We start from the raw sequence: 19,479 nt of genomic DNA, 5'->3' as shown, positions 1-19,479 counted from the left end.
GAAGTTTTTTTGTATTGGAAATCCGGCCGTATCCCGGCTGGCGTGGGAGGGCCAGCCGTCTGCGGCGCGTGTGCTCAGGGTGCCCAATGACCAGGGGGAAGCATTAGGTTTCCCTAAGGTTTATCAGCACCTCACGCGCCGAAAATCTGGAGTCGTGCTGGAGCATCCTCGGAGTGGAGCAGAGGGAGTCCGAGAAGAATCACTCAATGGTTGAGGTTGGAGGGGACCTCTAGAGATYATCCAGTCCAGGGGTCTTCCCTTCTCCGGAGCGATGCCAGGGGCTGCCTGAAGCCTTGCTTTCCTGGAGGGATTCATAGGTCCCCAATGCAGGGTCCAGGTTAATACTATTTTCAGCAGTTGTCATGCAGCCGTGTTTTGCCTGGGACCTGATAGCAAACATGAGGGAGATGAACTAAAGGCTTAAGACCCAACAGTGCTGTCACAATGCTCTGTTTTCCATGTTTTCCTGTTTGAAAGCAGTTTCCCCACAAGAGTTGCAGTCATTTTTGACGGCTCCAGACAAGATCAGTGGTGTTTGCTCTTGTATTATTTTTATTTCTGCATTCGATTATGCTTTATATAGTACCAGTTTTGCTACTCTGTTTGACTGCATTGCATAAAGTCTCAAACTTACAGCCTTACCACGTGGGAACCATGTGCACATGCAATAAAGAGGGAGTCTCCACCACAAAGTGGTGTCCAGATGCGTGAGAGGAGCCTGAGGAAGAGAAAAAGCAGGATCCGGTGAGGTGCCCATGCTGCACCAATGCTAGCTGCAGTTCTTTAAATGGCAGGAGAAATGTTTCTTGGTGCTTAGTTTGTGTAAGGCACTGAATGCAGATTAGCTGACAGATCCTTACAGCAAAAGCTGGGAGGTACCCAAGGGCAATTGGTCATAAGAAAACACCTTTCTAAGAGAAAGTGTAGGTAGATATTAATTTTTAACTGAAAGCATGTTTAAATGCCCTCACTTAGGGCATTTTTTCCTTGATCTTGAGAATGCAGATCCCAGCCTGTTTTTTCCATCAGAAGGCGGATGGGATTTTTGCAGGGTGTTGGGTTGCACATTGGGGCCCTTGCAGCCCGTGGAGTGAAGGCAGAGGAGCAGTGCCCTGCCTGCCTTTGGAGCTTTCCTTGCTCTTTGCAATCGTGGCCTCCTTTAGCTGGAAAAGAAAGGGGAAAAAAAAGAGCTGGAAGTAGCCCTTGCCAGCACCTTCAAGCCCAGAGCAGTCACACATAGGTAGCGAATTGGAGTGGTGTGACCCATGGCTTTGCTCTCTCCTGTTTCCCCGCAGCTCCTGTATGACAACCCCAAAGCCCGTCAGGAGGTGGAGTATCACTGGCGGGCGTCGGGCTGCCCCCACATCGTGCACGTCCTGGACGTCTATGAGAACGTCCATCAYGGGAAGCGGTGCCTCCTCATCGTCATGGAATGGTAGGAGCAAGGACTGAGGGAGAAAGGGGTGGTAGATGCCGCATTCGTGACGTCTCTCCTCAGCAGCACCCTTTTTGCTTGCACAGCATTATACCAGATGCCCYGGTATAATGGGTAGGGAAATAGGCAGCTGCCAGCTAACGTGATGGAGGAATGAGGAACCTTAAGCAGAAAAAACTTCCCCTTGCAGCCCATGGCAATTAATCCTCCTGAAATCATCAGTGTAATTAATAAAATCTTGAGACATGTCTCTCAAATATGGTGAGCTTTGCTTGTATTCAGCTTCCAACTTCCTGTGATCTGCCAGGATCTTTTTGCTGCTGTTTTGATTGTAACTTGTCCTACTCTCTGCAATACCACAGTTAGGAGGTCTTCTTCCTTGGAAGCAARTTAATAATCCTTTGCAGGTTGTCTGGTTTCTGCTTTCCTTTTCCTTCAAGTCCAACCCTTAGACAAAACAAGTTTACTGTCAGCCTGCCTGTGCCAGCGCTTTTGACCTCCCAGCTATGTGTGTGTCATGTTCCTTGTGTCGCTGTGTATTAAACCAGAAGCATCAAAACTCCCTGATCTTGGTTTGCTTTGTATTTATTCCATATCAGAAGGGCTCTGTGCCCTGATTCAGGTGGGACACGGTGCTTGGAAAGCACTGGGATAGGAGGCAGGCTGTCATCTTTTCTAATACCTCCTTGCAGTGGTTCTGTGCAGTTAAGCAGATGCACAGGCAGGTGTTAATTGRGTGGGTTTTGCTCATCTTGGTTTCTTTTCTGTGTGCTTTGTTTCAGCATGGAGGGAGGAGAGCTGTTCAGCAGAATCCAGGAGAGGGGAGACCAAGCCTTCACAGAGAGAGGTGAAAAACCAAAGCTCAACTTTGTGAGACTGCTCCTTTCTTGCTCTGTGTCCTCGCTTAGTTCTCACAGGATTTTTTCTCACATTGTTTTGCTTTGTAATTTTGTTTTCTTCTGTTAATTTTCTATCTGAATCTCTATTAAATAAGAACTTTTAACGKCCCCAGACGACGAGGAGTTTCCAGAATTGCTGGAGTTCAGACATGATGTGGCAGGTGAAGAGGAAAGTTCCTCATACAAATCTGCTCCATGGCTTCACCTCTGAGCCATCAGAGCCCTGCTATTCTAGTCCTTGCCCTGTTCCAGAGCCCAATGAGCAGAGCCCTCCTGTGATTTCTTTCCTGGCTGTCCCTCAAGCAGCATCCCTGTGCCGAGCAGTGCTGCGAGGTGACCAATGTAATAAGCAAATCACATCCRATGGCGCATCTCTTATTCAAGGGTTTTGAAGCACTGCTCGAAAGGAAGCGAGYGTTTTTAACCACACTGTAAACAAGCCTGCTCATCTATAATAAGGGCTGTGCGTTTTTGAGGGCCTGCTATGAGTCAATGACAGAGAGTAGCCTTGTCATTTTTATTGGCGTTGCTGTTTATTATTTTTAGAGCCCCACGGATGCGCTTGACTGCGGCTCTCCTTGCCCGTTCACAAAAGACAAGAGCTTATTTCTGTTTTGGGGTAAAAACCTTCGTGCTCGTGATGGACATCCTCACAAATTGATCAGAAGGGGAAAAATTTACCTGAGTTTATAAATARCTGTGACTGTTTTATAAGTGTGGTACAGAGGCCAAGCTTTTACTGACTCTGTGTTTCCTGCTCTTTGATGAACCCTTTATGGGGCAGGATTCTTTGGGGAAAAAGGAACATTTTCAGTCACATGTTCCCCACACTTCAGTTCTTTGTTCCCCTCTTAAGTACAAGAGTCYAGCTGGAAAATCAGTTCTGTGATAATTAGCATCTCTACTCTGATAAAAAGCATGGCTTTTATGAATTAAATACCATTATGTAATATTCACAATACTTACTCAGAAACCATTTTGGAGTTCAAAGATAAAAATACACCTTCCTTCAGTYTCTTGCAATAAATTAACATCCTTTTCCTGGAAAAGAGGGTTTCCAGGATTACCTTTTTCACTGACCACACTTTTTCTGCAACTTTCCATTGCAAACCAGAAGAATCCATTCTCTATGTTCCACTGGGGACAGAGAAACACTTGGAATTTGGTTTCCTTCCCAAGGAAGATGTAATATAATGTTCTCTTGGTACCATGGAAATGCTGCTGCTTCCTGCTCTGAAGCAGCTTCCCATGTAGTTACTCTTGCAAACTTAAGGCTGCTCTTGCAAGGCAGCTCAGCAGCCACCAGAGTTTCCTTCTGGGCTATATGTTAAATTTTAGAARCATCGTCACAAGGGCAGCAGTTTGGGCTTTGCAGAACAGAATGTTTCAGCGTTTCTTTTGATTTTGTTTCTCGTAAGGAAAAAATTTAAAGAAAGTGAGGAACAAAGATGGRATCTATCCTAAAATAAAGATTTCATACTGTTGCTCTGGTTTGAGAGACTCCATTAGACCAATTGCMTGTGAGTCAGAGGCTGAAATTTAAACTTCTGTCCTGCACAACCGAGGACATGTCCTGATAGGGGGTCTTCTCTCCACAGCCTGCTGTTGCTCGTGAGCTCCTCTATTTTTGATGCCTTTTTGGTAAGCAAATTAAAGCACACATTGACAAGCTCATAAAAATCAGGAGCCTGAGCCGTTCTGTTCCTGTGCTCCGCAGGAGGAGGGCTGCGCAGCCRGGGAGTTGCGGGGTATGGTTGCCTGCAAACCAAAACACAGCTGTTGGGGCTAATTTTAGGTTTTCGAGCCTTCACGCTAGGCCTGTATTCAGCAAGCTGTTTGTAAGTCATGAACATTCCCCAGTGTGGCCCTGAGTTACAGTGGAAATGCTAATGTGACCTTTCTGTGCAATTGTATTTATAGAGGCCTCTGAAATCATGAGAGACATCGGAACAGCCATCCAGTACCTTCATTCAATGAACATTGCCCATAGAGATGTCAAGGTGAGTCCGGAGGGGTGTGGGCGGGGAGGAAAGAGTAGAAGGTGGAAAAATGAATGGGCAGCTGGTTAAAACAGAGATAGGGCTACAGTCAGATGGGCAGCATTCCTGTCCCTTTGCCAGTGGGAGAAGAGATCTGTTTACTCCCATCTAATCCAAGGTCAAAGTATTCACGTATCCCATTGCGTATGGAATGTGGAAGAATCTAGGTGATTAATCAGATGGTTAATTGTGGAGATATCACTGTTTTGAAATCCAGTTGATTCACACTGCACAAATAAGCTTGCTYGAAGCTAACTAATTCTCAGTGCTGTATCTCTATATCTACAGTCCTTGCCAGTTATTAGTTTTGGAGTGTTACTTGCCTAAAAAAAGTGCTTAAGAAGCACTTCAGAACTTGATGTAGCCTGGGAGAAGTGCTGTGGCAGAAATAATATTCCTCCACATATGGGAGGAACGTTACCAGTTCTATGCACCCAGTCCAAGACAACAGTATTTGTACATGTTTGGGAGAATAGGAAGATCCCAGTTATTGCCACATGGAAYTGAGTGCTAGATTTAGCTAATGCTTCTGCCCAGACCTTCTGGGAGAGGTTTGACAGGCTGTGTCGTGTTAAATTTTATCTGTGCTCTGTCAAATGAACGAAGGCAAGATCGCTGCTGCAAGTCACTTATAGCTTAGAGATATGTAATATGAGATTATAGCAAAGAGCAAGTCCCAGAATAATTAACCAAAGCATCTTATCGATCCCACAGCTCTGAGTTTGTGACTTTTTTTTTGTATTGTTTGGCTGCACCCCCCCCAACTGTGGGCTCCTTTATGTAGGAGCTTTGGTTTAACTGTTCAGAGACTGCAATCTGTTTGGTTTTGTAGAGCTCTACTGGAACTGCTGCCTAGCACCACCATATGACACCGGACACAGACACTGAAATGCTTAGCCCCAAACCCTCAGTGAACTGACACAGGAATTATAGAACCTGCTCAGTAGAGCTTCGATCCCCAAACTTTTCCAGTCCTTCCAACTTGCAACTCCCTGAATGTTTTCAGGCAGCAGGATAGGGGTTCCCTATCCCTGAGAAACTGGGGAAACAAGTCCAAACAACTGCAGATTCTGGGGATGTCCAGTCTTCCCTGGACTTTCTCTTCTCCACTTCTGGATTTGGAGAGCCCTTTAGGGGGCATGTGGTGCAAGTGTGGAACTAGCTCAGGTTTCAAGAGACAGAGGAGAGGAGACAGGGTGGATCTGCTGGCTGTAGTAGTTAATGTTGATGGATTGGTGTCAGTGGCTTGTAGAGGACTTGGTTGATGACTCCTCTTGTCCTATAGCTGAGTTACTGAAGTGCCAGACAGAGTGTTGTCAGATTAAGTGGTGCAGATCAGACAGAATAATCCTAGCAGGTAAAGGGAAGGAGAGGAAGGCTCCAGGAGGCTGGATTTGATACCCATTTGATCCAGCAAGAGTCTTGTGATCTACTCCCTTAAATTGCATGCTGAAAAGGATCTTGATCCTCGGTCTGATGAGAGGATGGTGTGATGGACTGTGAGGGAAAGGAGACCCAAGTGGTGGAACTGGTCCTCACAAGCAGAATAATTTGACCTTACAGCTCAATAGAAGGACCCTGGTCACTGACCTGTTTATGCTTTCTCTTGGTGATCTTTCAGCCTGAAAACTTGCTTTACACGTCTAAGGAGAAGGATGCCGTACTCAAACTCACAGATTTCGGCTTTGCCAAAGAAACGACAGTTCAAAACGCACTGCAGACCCCCTGTTACACTCCTTATTATGTGGGTAAGTGATCCAAACTGCATTTCTTCAGTGTCCAAGTCTGGTGTCCTCCGCTGAAATGGGCCAGCAGGCATGGGTCACAAATCTCCTGTGGAGATAACACGCAAAGGGACCCTGCAGAATTTCAAATTTCAGACCCTGCAAATTTCAAATTTCAGAATTTTCAAATTCAACCCAACCAAAGCTGTACTGGTTCCAGTACAGTTGAGTCCTCTTGCTTTCTTCCTTGACTGCAGAGGAGACTGTTGCAACAGTGCAAGAGAATGAGAAGCAATGAGAGAGGACATATTGCTCCTGATTACACTGCAGTAATCCTGATATCTCCTCTGTGGCTGATGCTATAAAAGCTATAACTTCAACTTCACTTGATAACATTTAGGTCTTTTCTTGCAAAAGTTCCCTTAACTAATGCAATAGAAGAGAACAGGCAGAGTATTCCCCCAGCTGTAAAGCTTGCTAAAGCTGGCAAACAGAGGAGTTGACAATAAAAGACCAAAGTGACTTAAATACAGCTGAAATTTTGCCTGCATTTTGTGCAGGGACAGGGAACTATGTAATGAGTGCCACACTGCACTGTCCTATGCTCACTSCAGGAGTATATATATCCCTTTTGGTCTTGGAGGTGCTAGTTATTCACCATATGGTATGACCAATGCTGTCAGCAATTGGAATTTATTTGGGAGAAAAAGGGCTTAATGTTTTACAAAACCAAATCCCCTTCTACTAGTTAGATATTTTATTGTTTTTGGTAATGAAAGATACTTGGTAAGGGACAGGTACGTGTGTGATGATAATGTTTTCCTGATGCTTCTCTCTCTGTATGGATTTTTTTTGATTGTTTCGGGTTTTTATATGTATATGCATATATATGTATATAGGTACACACACAATGGAATTAGCAATGAAATAGTAAGGACTTTATGCATATATATTTTTATGCATATATATTTTTATGCCTTTGTATTCTTATGCAAACAGGCTGCCATTTTCCTTCTCAGCACCGTTTTGTGAACCAGCATGTTTGCTCATATGCTTAGAGAATCATTTTCCTTACAAAGTCATCTCACTGCCAGTTCAGCTGCCCCGGGGAAAGAAAAATCTTTYCTAAATGCATCTCTGTATAATTTTTTTACTTAGAGAAGAATACAGTGCTCCAGAGGGGCTAACTGTAGTGGCTGGAGCCAAACATACTCCACCTAGGTACTGTTCAAAAATATTTCCCCTGCTCTAGTGGCTCCTTTTTATTCTGATGTTTGGCACATATGCTCCTGTCGTGTTCAGTGCTGTGTCTCCTTGTACACGTTTAGCTATAGCTCCTTCTGCTTTACTGCTATCTCAGTAATCTCTTGAGCAGGAAGATGCCCAGGTGAAGACTTGAGCATTTGGCCAAGTCCATTCCTCATCTTTAAACCTACGTAGTTGTGCTAGGAACTTGTCATAGAAAATGCTCCCCAGTTCCAGCAATCAGTTGCCTTTTTTTAATGCCTTCACTCTCTGATGTATTAATATGTTCACAATGTGATGGGAATGAAAGGAAAAATATAGTACACTGTTAACTTCTGTTTTTATCTCCTCCTCAGCCCCAGAAGTCCTTGGTCCTGAGAAGTAYGATAAATCATGTGACATGTGGTCCTTGGGGGTCATCACATATATCCTGTAAGTATTTGAGAAGAGGCTAGGTGAAGAGAGAAAGGAAAAGTCCTCCACACCTCCTTTCATTGCTGTARTAGCAACTCTTTTATTAAATTGACACTGAGAATGAGTTAGTTCATGCAACCTGCAGAAAAATATAAGCTTGTATGGGACTTCCTAAAAGATGAAAGGAAGTTTCCTACTTAYCACGTTCTTTTTTCTGTGTACTTTGTTTATAGCCTGTGTGGGTTCCCTCCGTTCTACTCRAACACTGGACAAGCCATTTCTCCAGGAATGAAGAGAAGAATTCGGATGGGGCAATATGGGTTTCCCAATCCAGAATGGGCTGAAGTATCAGAGGAAGGTACCTGACTGCTCAGTGTCTCAGTGTCAGAGTTTTTACACGGTGTGCTGCCACACAGAAGGCTTGCATGGGGCTGTTTCTAAAGAACTGTCCTCTTTTTTGTGTCCTCTTTTGAAATTTAAATTATTTTCTGTAAGGTGATATAGAGACAGGCTGGGAACTCAAACACTAGCCAGCAACCTAAGTGCTCCAGAAAGTAAGTGACTAGAGAGCGCTTTCTTTCAGAATCCAGCTAGTGCAAGACCCAGATTAAACCCTCTGCAACAGAAGTCTTTAATGCTCAGAGAGGAGGCTGCCAGGGCAGCTACAGTGCAAGGTGAGGCAGAAGAAAGGCAAACTCTGTCCTCAGAACTCAGTGAGTCTTTGCCCTCCTGGGTGATCCCGCTAGCGAGAGGGCGGCTACCGCTCCTGCTGCGTTTTGGTCTTATGGAAATTTGCCAGCTAGCACTGGAATCAAGGGCAACAATTTATCCTTTTATTTTGAGCAAGTCATTGACAAAAACTGCTGCTGTTTAGCCGTGGCCTGGATTTATTAAACCAATGTCTTGAAAGTGGGTGCTTCTGCTCCCCTGTCACTCTGATTGTGTTATAAACTGGAAGTCTCACCTGACAATTACCTTGTAGAGAAGGGTCAGCAGCCCCAAGCACATCTTTTTTTCTAACACTCCTTTATTTTGCTAGAAATATGTTAGCACCTGGTTCCTRTCTGTCTGTGAGCAACAGCAAAGTGTCCTTGGATAGTGCTGGGACATGTGGCATTGTAGCCCCTCACTGGATCCCATGGCAGGGTGTACAACTTRCACTACTGCACGTTAAGAAGAAAAATGTTTTATTTAAGTGCTTCTGGCTTAATATTCTCTCTGCTCTGGGTCTCATYCATATTACAGTAGCTATTAAAATGTAAGGTGGGCATTCAGTTGAAAAATTTTTAGGATTCCTCCATGTCCAGCAACTTCCTATAATCACTCTACAGGCTTCTGACTTGACTTCTTTTGGTTTCCTCATTCACTTTAGAGTCTGGGTAATCTCTACTGTAAACCTTTACAGTACACAACCTATATCATCAAACCTCCACCTCTGACRGCTCCTTACAAACCTGTAGTCATTTCAGTCTCAGTGTTGCTAAAACAAAACTCTTGCTCAGAAGTTTTTCTAGGACCCCCTAAGCAAGTTAAGCTAAAGGCTGTAGGAAAACCAAAAACATCCCTTAGATGCAGTCCTCCCTGTCCATCCACCTAGCTAAAACTCGTGTCCAAACTCTCATCATCTCATGTCTCAGTTACGTAGCACTCATTTCTTTGGCCTTGGCAGATGCATGTCCCCAGAAAACTGCTGCAAAGACTGTTTACACAATCCATTTCTGTGACTATTGTCCTTTTAGTGGCCTCTCTCTTGTCAAAAATAAGTTTCTTGTCCTTGTTTTCAAGGCCTGTGTCAATTTTTGATGTCTGTCACTTCTCAAAACATCAACCCATGCATCCATTCAGCCCATAATGTCAGGCTTGTTGCTGTCACTTGGAGGGCAGCTTTCTATTGCTGTTTCTCTTTTCTCAAGCTTTTCCTCTCAGACCAGTGGTCTTGTGAGATAAGCAGCGTAGATAGAATCCCAAATCCTGTGTCTTTCCTTCCTGCCTCATCCCTTTTGAATGCTTTCATGTTCTGCCGCTTTAAATATAATAACCTCCCACGCTGTATGTGTTTTCTTAACATGGGAACAGCAATAGGTAGGTGTTTTGAGTTCTGCCAAATTATCCTCCTTCGTTCAGCAGGTCTTTGTGTTSCCCAGGTTATTTGGGAACACAGCAGCACACTACAACGTGTCATGTTGGTCCTGTTTTTCAGCCAAGCAGCTGATTCGCCATTTACTGAAGACTGACCCAACCGAGAGGATGACAGTCTCTCAGTTTATGAATCACCCTTGGATTAACGTGAGTTTCATAGAGGTTTTTACAAGGGAGCAATATATTAAATCTGACATGCAGAACTTAGTGGAGCTGGGCATGATACAGCAGATTTCTGTTAATTTCTGTTAACGGCATAATTAACTTAGAATGCCCTYCACAAAGGTACGTGTGTCTGCAAAACCAAAACTCTTCCTGGTGTTACCAGAGAACATGCAGAGAGAGACACCCACAATATCATCCTTGTAAGCAAAAACCAAATATAACTGTACCTTCCCCAAGCAGGCAGTCACTGTTGAATGCAGCACACACACGTGTTACTCCCTTTAGAATAGCAAAAATAAAYCACGCTTACTTCATCAGGGGAGGATTTAGAGAGCTATTATTAGTGGTGTTGGGCACCACTGTGCATAGCTGTGTGAGTGCAGAGCCTCGTGCTCRGTGGGTGCTCTTAGCCTTGGCAGAGTTCAGAAGCACCCGTGGAAGCAGCGAGGCCTTGGCCTTAGTGCCCTACGAGAGATTGCCAGATAAGGCTGCCCAGAGCGTGCGGTCCCAGTTCGAGTTTCGGTCGATGATTTGGTTTAGTTCTCTTTTCCTTACAAACTCTTTTTGGAAATAAAAGACCTTACTTCATAATGGGGTATTTTTTATTTCTAACAGGAGAGGAGAATCCCAAGTGTCATTGAGGTCAGTTGTGTGCAGGCGGTTTCAGGGGATCATCTCTGCTCTGTAGATTTTGCTCAGAATAAGAGCTTATAGTTCTCACCTTCTTCTTACATTTGTGCCTAAAAGGAGGCCGGTCTTCTTTCCCACAGCCCAAATAACCATCAGCCAGGAACAAAATCACTTGCCCTGTCGACTGCCCTTTTCTRCCCTACTGCTGAGCCTCAGAGGAAGGAGCAGAACAGGGACCTAACTCATAGCTGGCATCTCTATAACATCTGTTGTCCGAGTACCTCACACCCCCCAGAAAGGCACTGAAATGTAGCTGCATAGCATCCTGGTGAAGCACATAATGTCTCCATTTGGAATGGTGAAACCTGAAAAGCTCAATGTTTCAAGAAAAATCTCTAAAATTGGAACAGAACCCAGGCAATTTCTGCAAGTGTTGCAAGCAAATACAAATATAATCACTGATCAGAACTCATATGTGCAGCATAACTGTTTGGAGGCCAAGGAGGTCTTCAGACCTCATGATTTGGGATGAGGTCAACAGAGGATGAGCTTTACTGAATGAGTACCTTATAGCTAAGGGAGCCAGCACCCASAGCCATGCCTGTTACTTAAAATACATATCTAACCAGTTAATAAGGAGATCAGAGATAAAATCTGTGGACTATGGCTGCACCAAAGAGCAAGCTAGATAAYGTGAGCAGCGGATCATGCTTTTCCAGAGGATGCAGCAGCCGTGGTTTTGGCTTCTCCTTCTCTGCAGAACTTGATACAGGGGTACTGTTAGTGGAGTATAAGCATTGCTTTAAATGCAAGGCTTAATTCACGGGCGGTGTCTATAGGTATCTCCTTAGACTTTGTTCATGTGTCTATATGAACAAAGTCTCATAGCTGTCTCTATATGAAGTGCCACCACATGAGACAGCAAGTTTGCATGGAAAGCATAAGGAAGACAGAATATCCAAATGAAGTCATGGTTTGGATTATGGTGTGGGGGAAAAAATACCATGATATCCTTGCTGAATCCAGCTGAGGAGCTGTGCTTTGGCCTTTAGAAATGATACCTTACTCTAATTGAAAAATGCAATAGGCCTTTTGTGATAGATGAGCATAGATCTCAATTTTGTCTTAGGTGGAAGAGCTCCTCAAGCAACAGCATTGTCTTCTGAGCTGTGCCAGGATCCCGAGTCCTTCCTCTGAATAATAGCATAATTTCCCCCTTTTGGCACATTTATGATCTCATGAAATGGTAATGTCAGATAATGTGTGTGTAGAAGAATATTTCTCCCAGAATAAATGCTAGAAGAAAAAGGTCATGTTAACAATTTTAAAATGATGATTAATGAGTAATGAAATGATGGTTAAAAATACAAAATGGACATAAAAATATACACAACATGGAGCTAATTGGYTGGACTGAAAGGGAGCAGAGCTGGGGAACCAAGAACTCCCTTCTTTTGTTCTTTAAACACATTTTTATTGTATGGGGTCTATAATCCTTTTCTGCCTCATACGGAGTAACTCTGTATTAGCTTGTGAGGATGCTTGAAAGCGTGGAATAATGGGGGCCAGTGAAGACCTTTCAGATAAGTTTTATGACCACCATGCGCCTGGAAGAGCAAGCAGTCCCGTCCTAAGGGTGTTTTCACAGAAAATTGATTTTTTATGTTATCGTTTTCRCTAGAGATCCATGGCAGTGCCACCAACTCCTCTTCATACTGCTCGGGTGCTGCAAGAAGATAAGGACCATTGGGATGAAGTTAAGGTGAGTCGATCATGGTTCATGGTTTCTTGGAGTGGAGCCCGATGATACATTGCAGAGACTGCCTCCCTTCAGATCCTTATTCCCCTGGGGTGATGTTTGCACAGTGCTGTCTATGATAACTGCATGTAAAGGAAGAATGCTCTTTGTGCCTGTTCTGACAGCTTTACAGCTAGGCAGAATATTGCCAAATAAAATGATTATGATAAATAATGGTTATGATTAAAGATATTAATGATGCTACCTGATGATCCACCTTATGTAACCATGTAAGAGAAGGGGCAGTGTGGAGGACTTTGGAGAATATTGAGCTAAAGTGAAGGAGATGATGGAAACATAGGGAGGCCAAGCGGAGGGCTAGGCTGCATTCAGCTTTCCTAATCTGTTGCTGTATTGTAAAATAATGTTAAACAACCTGAGCCTTGTTTTGCTGGGACAGTTATAGGAGATTAAAAAAAAAGGGGAGGAAATGCATCTGTTTTTCCYTTAATCTAGTCACCTACTGTTTGAGTGGTTAAATACTCCCTGCAAAGTGAAACTATAGGGCAGACTAAAAGTGGTTTGCAGGCCTTAACTCYTCTGTGCTGGCCTTGGTCAGGTTGGCGTATTTTTTTGTAATTAATTTTGACATTTCTGCACTTAACGGTGCTTGGCATGTAGATTACTGCAATCTTTCTGCAATGTATTCCAGTGATTACTGATTTAATTTAGATTACTGATGTGTAGTGTCAGCTGTTAAACTGTGTTATGGTTAAAAAACAGAAATAAAAGGGGACCTGGACAGCATTTGCCTCTCAAGTTAAAGGTGTCTTAAGGACATTTTCACTTGGCACTCTTCATTTCAATGCGTTACTCCCTTGGGCCTTTGGCATTCCAATAATATTTGATCTTTATTTCCCTTCCTGGACTAAGCTTTTAGAATAGCTAAATTCTAGACATTTAGTTAAGCGGATTTTTGCTCCTAACCTTTCTAGAAGTTTAATATTAGGCTGCACAGGTTTGTTAAATTCTAAGTAAGGAGGAGCATGAATCTGCAGTGCATACTTGGAACTAACTTTGTGTGGACTCTCTATTCTAGCTCCTACTTAACCTACTTCTATAACAGAGCAAGGGAAGCAGCCGCTTAGCCTGCTAAGAGGCCCAGACTCAGTAGGAGCCAGGAAGAAAAGCCAGGCCCAGGGACACGGTAGAATTTATGCCAGCAGAGTGTGGTCCTGGGTGCTCACAGGCGCCACGCTGGGTGAACAACCCTTCCTGAATGAGGCTGAGAGTGGAACGAAGCCTTTAGTCATAGTCCAGTGCAAGAGAAAGGGCCCAGCTCTTCCTGCTTGCAGCGTAACAGGGTTGCGCTCTGTGCGTTCAGTCTTGGCAGGAACATGGAATGGCTGTGGTGCCTGTGCCTCAAGGTTTTAACTAAATGCCTTTCTCCGTTTCAGGAGGAGATGACCAGCGCGTTGGCTACCATGAGGGTGGACTATGATCAGGTGAAAATTAAAGACTTGAAAACCTCCAACAACCGCCTGCTGAACAAGCGCCGGAAGAAGCAGAAACAGGCGGGCGCCTCTTCTGCAGCCCCCGGCTGCAATAACCAGTGAGAAGAGAGGCCGAGGACCTGTGGGTGGCGGGTAAAACCTAAAAGGAGCAATTTAAAACAAGTATGATCACTTCAGGCCCTGCAATGAAGGCTGTGGCACYGAGACAGTGAAGAAACTATCGTGCAAAAAGAGAGCAGCGTGAAAGATGACGTTTTTATGACTTGAATCAGGGCTTTGCTTTAAGAGGCTAATTTGTATGACGTGATTGTGCTGCATACTGCTAGGGAAGGCACAGCAATACCAGGAATGTTTATGGTTTGGTTGTATCTGTATTGGAGGAGCAGAAATACAGGAGGCAGTCCCAGCTTATGAACGTATGAGGCGTTAGCAGCCATCTAGAAGAGCGACTTCTGCAGCCTTTCAAAGCTTGGAAGTAGAGAAAGTGCCAGGTGTTCTGCTGGGAGATGGGCTTAGGAGCTCAGGAATGAGCGCAGAGTAAGGAGGAAGGAAATGTCATTGCTCTTTACCAAATTAGCGTGGGAGCAGCTCCACTTTGGATGCATCTGGTTAGCATTTTGTGCTAGAATTGGTAGGAATAGCCAATATTTCCAAACTTAACTTCTGGAGATACAGAATATTACCTAAACGGTGAACAACTGTTATTGCTGCTGTAGGGGAAAAAAAAAAATCCATATGTTTCCATAAGATCTTCATGTAGTCTTATGTGAAGAGCTGGTTGATCATAGTTTCTCATTTAATAACTTGTTCATCTTCTAAGCTGTAACCATAACGTTCTACCTGTGCCACTGTCAGATCTCTCCCTTGTAATATTTTTTAATTTAAACATTACTTTATATAAAGAGCTTTAATTGGGATTTACTTAGTCAAAAATTCCCTCCGGAGACTATTGCTGTGCTTCTCTGGGAGTCACAAACTGTCGGGCATGCAACTGGACATGCAATTGGGCAGAGACTGTTCTTAAAGGGAAGAAATGACTGTGAAATGTATCCTGTGAACAGACAGTGTCCTTGCTGGTAGTGACCTCCAAGTCCCAGGCCTGAAGTTTGCTGCTCAAAGCAAAGTTGAAGGGCTCAAGTGTCTGTTGCTTGGGGTTACTATTTTATTTGCAGTGTTCTGACAGTGTTTCTGGATCCAAAGAATTCTGCCATCTGATGGGAAGTTGCCTATAAGGATATCCATTTTTTTTTCTCTTCTAATTTAAATACCTGTTTTATGGTATTCTGGCCATGATTTGCTACCGTGTTCTACTCTGTGATCAAAGTATTTTCTCTTGCTGTGTATTTTGTTTTGTTTCTTAACTGAGGTGAAGCAAATACCTGTGAAAGCATTATGAGAGACTGGGATGAAATTCGAGTGCTTCTAGCCATGCAGTTACAACTTTTGTGGTAGGCACACTGAGGACAGATGGGTTGATAGTTTCAGAAAAAGGACATAAAGGAAAACAAGGCTCCAGAAAGGATGCAGTTCTTCTAATTTGCAGACTCTTATAGCCACATGGAGCTTGTTACATCCACCAAAGATCTGTTTGAAGCTTTGGACCTTGAAGTTTGGTCCCATCTTTGGACCTTGTCTGGTCCCATCTTCAAAGTCCTAGGGCTTTGTAAGCTGGTTTTAATAAATCATGGTCCATCTTTCCTTCCTCCTGCTGTCCCTGATGAGGTTGAGATGTTGAACAGTTTTGCTTTGCAAGGTACTTTTCTGCTTAAAGTAATGGGGAAGAGGAGAAAGGAAGTTGTTAATCATGCTCACACTCRAAGTCTGTCCAACTTGGACTTTTTTTCAAAGTTCTCAAGAGTTTACTTAGCACTCAATCTCTGCCAAGATATATATATTTTTTTGAGTATTTTGTGTTTATCTAGATATATCTGTTATTGCAGTGCCTGGTATATATTGATCTATTTTTTATACTGTTACTTCTCTAAGCTATGCAAATATTACTCACCAGCTGTAAATGATAATACCACGGAGAGCTGTGACTTATCCAGGCTGCAGCAAGAGGGATTAGCCCTGGATCCAAGTCCCAGTCCTTATATCCATATTTTAGAGGGCTCTAAGAGCATCATTCCTGCATTCCCATCCCCATGCCGTATCAGAGCGATCCATGCTTCCCAACAGGACTAGGTGAGTAAAACACATTGAGGTGGCCCCAAAGCTTTCTCCTCACTCCAGTGCAGGGTTTGGGGCATGTGCCTGGACCCGGCATGTTCTCCAGCCCCCCAAGGCAGGATCTTCCCGTTGCATTAAATTCACACTGATGTTTTGCGCTCTGTCCTGCAGCGACCAGCCTGGGCAACTCCAGCAAAGCGCCGTGGGACCCCGAAGAGCTCCAGGATGCCCGGAGGAGTGGGCAGGTGTGTTTGGAGCAGGGCTTGGGGCCTCCTCGCCAGAGAACGGGGTGCAGATTCCGGAAAGCTGGGAAGCAGCGAATGGGAATATCCGGAGCCGGGGCTGAAACCACGTGCAACGCGGCTGCCTTCTGTAATATATACATATATGATACTTATAGAGACAACTGGAAGCCTATATATATGTAAATGTATATCTATATATCGTTATATATTTTTAATATGTTTGGGTCTAACGTGTCCCGCGGCCGCCTCGGGCCTCCCCGCGGCTGCGGCGCCACCTACCGGCCGCGGCGCCGCGCAGCGCCCGCCGGCCGCGCCGCCGTTTCCCGCCCGCCGCGGGCGCCTCGTGAGGCGCCTGGCGAACAACCCCGCGCCCGGCTGCGGCTCCGCGGGCTGCGTGTCCCCCAGCCCCGCGAAGCGGGTCAAGAGCGGCCAAGGGAGAGCCCAGAGGGAGGGAGGCGCCTTTGGGGAGCGCATATGTGGAAAAGTCTCTTTATTTTGGCCGCCGGGGCCACGCACAGCGCCCGTTGGGTCTGGAGGCCCAATTATGTAACAGCTTCTGACTCGCCTGACACGAGGGATAACAAGAGTGCCGCTTGCTCTCATTTCTTGTCCTCTTTTCCTGCTCAGCCTTTATTTGGTCCATGCTCAAAGGCGCTTTGGAGACAAGGCTGCTGTAGCGGGCAGGAGGAGGGAAGGGAAGCCCTTAAATATTTGCATGTGAGCAGAAGCATGCACCCTAAACCGTGCTGATGACCGGGAGGAGGTGTTAGTCCACGCTCAGGTGCTTGGCCCGGGGATGCAGCTTGCTGTGGGGAGCCCAARTAGGAGGAAAAAGCAGCTCTAAAAGGCAGAAATGCTGTTAAACGTTCTTGCAAGCTGACAAGGTGGGTTCTGCTTTAGGCACATACTTAAGCACATCTCACCTCTGGAAAACTGCATCCCTGGGTTTAAAAAAAAAAATGCTGAAGAAACGTTTCCCGGAAAGCTTTGCACCATCGAAGAAAACTCYTTGAGTACTGACTGCAGCCTTAAAATTGGAAGTTTTTATAGTCGGAGAGGTTGGAAGAAGTTAATGGGGCAAAGGGAGTAGGAAATGGAAATGGTCATACGGGGAAATAACACAGGGCATGACTGCTGCTATATCACCCACCGGCTGATTTTTTAATGCAGGTGCTATCCCTGGACCTACCAGGATAAATTCAGCTTTTTATTAGAGCCTTATTTACCACTGGAATATGCTCCTGCACCCTAGGGAAATGCAGAAGCTCAGCAAAGATCAGCCCTGTGGCTATCGGTGAATACCCCCATAGATAAATCTGTAAATTGTGCCTGATGTTAACCTCTCTTTTCCCAAATGGCCAGCCTTGTGCTGCAGCAGTGCTGGCATCACGGGGTCTGCACTAAYGGCAGAGAGGCATCGTTGTGTGCAGGCTTCCTGGGAGTACTCAGGAGCACAAAGGGAACCAAGACCTGACTCTGTCGCATCATTTGTGGGGCACAGAGAGAGCGACTGCAGCTTTCACACAGCTGGAGGTGGCTCGGGACCAGCCCGTTTTGTCTGAGAAGGGATGTTGTTCGTTAAAACATCTCCACCTTGCTTCAATTTGGCTTCTAAATCTGGTAATAACCACCCATTAGCGGCGTGGGGCTGCAGGGTCCAAATTACCTGTGGAGGCTCTGCTGCTTGGACCACACATGGTCCAAGCACTCTGCACTCTGGAACATAGCTGCTTGGTTCATGGTTGCAAATATCATCACCGTCTTGATCTTGGGACTGCTCTGCAGCTAAGTTATTCAGAAAAAAAGGAGCAGTTGCACCATTTTCCTCTATGTTTAGTTTCTAAAACTATTGAATTTTACTGCATTCAAGTTAATTACAGGTATTGACAGCGTTGCAAGTTCTTCTTAACCTCCCCCCTTTCCTCACTAACAAAGAACATAAGTGCTTTTTGTTTTCGCGAGAGATGCTGAAAAGAGGGTGGGTTTTTTATGAGTTATGTTTAAATTTTTGAAATTAAATWGCGTGCTTATTTTGCCTGATACTATTCTTCTGGAACTTCCAGGCTAAATCCATTTGGGAAACTTGGAAGAATGTTCTCAAGAGACATTTCTTATTGCTTAGCTACTGAAACACCTGCTAAAGCTGAGCTCTTTAAAAAACTGAAAATTATTTAAATGTGGAAAAGAGTGGGTTGATCTGGAAAAGAAACTTCTCAAAAGACTAAAATTAGACTGGAATGTGTTAGGAGAGAAATACTGGTGGGGGAGGAGGATTCAGGTTGTTAAAMTAAAAATGCTACTGCTTGGGTAATGATCAAGGAAATTCTGGTTGAGGCGTTAGCTGCTGCTCCAACCCAGAGCAATTTTCTGCATTCARAAATAATTAAGTTTCCCTAAAGATGGATATACAACACATACTCCTTTTTCTTTTTTTCCTTTTTCCCTGAGGTAATCCAAAGTAAGGCTGGGTTTGATGTTTATAAATGAGACTTTTTGAATAAATAGCTCTTTTGTAGGAACAGCTAATAACTGAGCAAATATATTTTGCTGCTTAACTTCTGCTCTGTCCTAGTTGTCTCTGCGATCTCCCTTTTTGCTTTCAAAAGGGAGTTGCTTGAAAAGATGAGGCTAAATCTGTTCTGCTTTCAGAGACTTTGCGTTTGTGTCTTGCAGCTCCTTGCTGCCTATGACTTTTGTCTTGCATGAAAACCTCAGAAGTTGTCTCAAGGTTAACATGTTCCATGGTGCAAATTCCTCTTTTGCTTTGCCCCAGTTGCAGTTGTACCTTGTCTTCTCTGTCCTCTGAACCTCTTATGACAGTTTAAAGTGTGGAAGATCTTCAAGGAATGCCCATTGGCATGAAGCAGATGTCCACCTTCTGACGTGGTAAGGAGGAAGGAAAGAAGCAGTAAGGAAATGGTAGGAATAATATCCCTGTGCTGTGCAAAACTCCTCCCGCCACAACATGACTCCCCCACATCTGAGAAGACGTGAAATCCGCACTAGGAGACGACCCCAGCTAGGGCACCTTGTGTTTTCTGCCTGTTTGAGAATGGTTTGAGGGTAAATTCTCCGTGATTTATAGGTGGTCTCCCTTGGAGGTAGCCTAGCAGTTTACCAAAG

The 19,479-nt window shown here is 44.5% G+C and overlaps 1 protein-coding gene across 1 annotated transcript in view; it reads left to right on the top strand.

Moving 5' to 3' along the window:
• MAPKAPK3 (mitogen-activated protein kinase-activated protein kinase 3) overlaps window positions 1-15,976 on the top strand; it is a 35,361-nt gene extending 19,385 nt beyond the window's left edge. Inside the window, exons 2-10 of the mRNA XM_026041521.1 lie at window positions 1,296-1,435; window positions 2,218-2,282; window positions 4,255-4,334; window positions 5,995-6,121; window positions 7,699-7,774; window positions 7,990-8,114; window positions 9,957-10,042; window positions 12,372-12,452; window positions 13,886-15,976. Coding sequence (XP_025897306.1) covers window positions 1,296-1,435; window positions 2,218-2,282; window positions 4,255-4,334; window positions 5,995-6,121; window positions 7,699-7,774; window positions 7,990-8,114; window positions 9,957-10,042; window positions 12,372-12,452; window positions 13,886-14,044 — 939 coding nt within the window. The 3' untranslated portion in view covers window positions 14,045-15,976. The remainder of the gene's footprint in view (window positions 1-1,295; window positions 1,436-2,217; window positions 2,283-4,254; window positions 4,335-5,994; window positions 6,122-7,698; window positions 7,775-7,989; window positions 8,115-9,956; window positions 10,043-12,371; window positions 12,453-13,885) is intronic.
• The last annotated feature ends 3,503 nt before the right edge of the window (window positions 15,977-19,479 follow it).

This window comes from Nothoprocta perdicaria, unplaced genomic scaffold, assembly GCF_003342845.1.
Source record: "Nothoprocta perdicaria isolate Ctin4 unplaced genomic scaffold, notPer1 scaffold_287, whole genome shotgun sequence".
Classification (NCBI taxonomy): domain Eukaryota; kingdom Metazoa; phylum Chordata; class Aves; order Tinamiformes; family Tinamidae; genus Nothoprocta; species Nothoprocta perdicaria.
The sequence above is the reverse complement of the archived record's forward strand: the minus strand, read 5'-3'. Positions and strand labels throughout refer to the sequence as shown.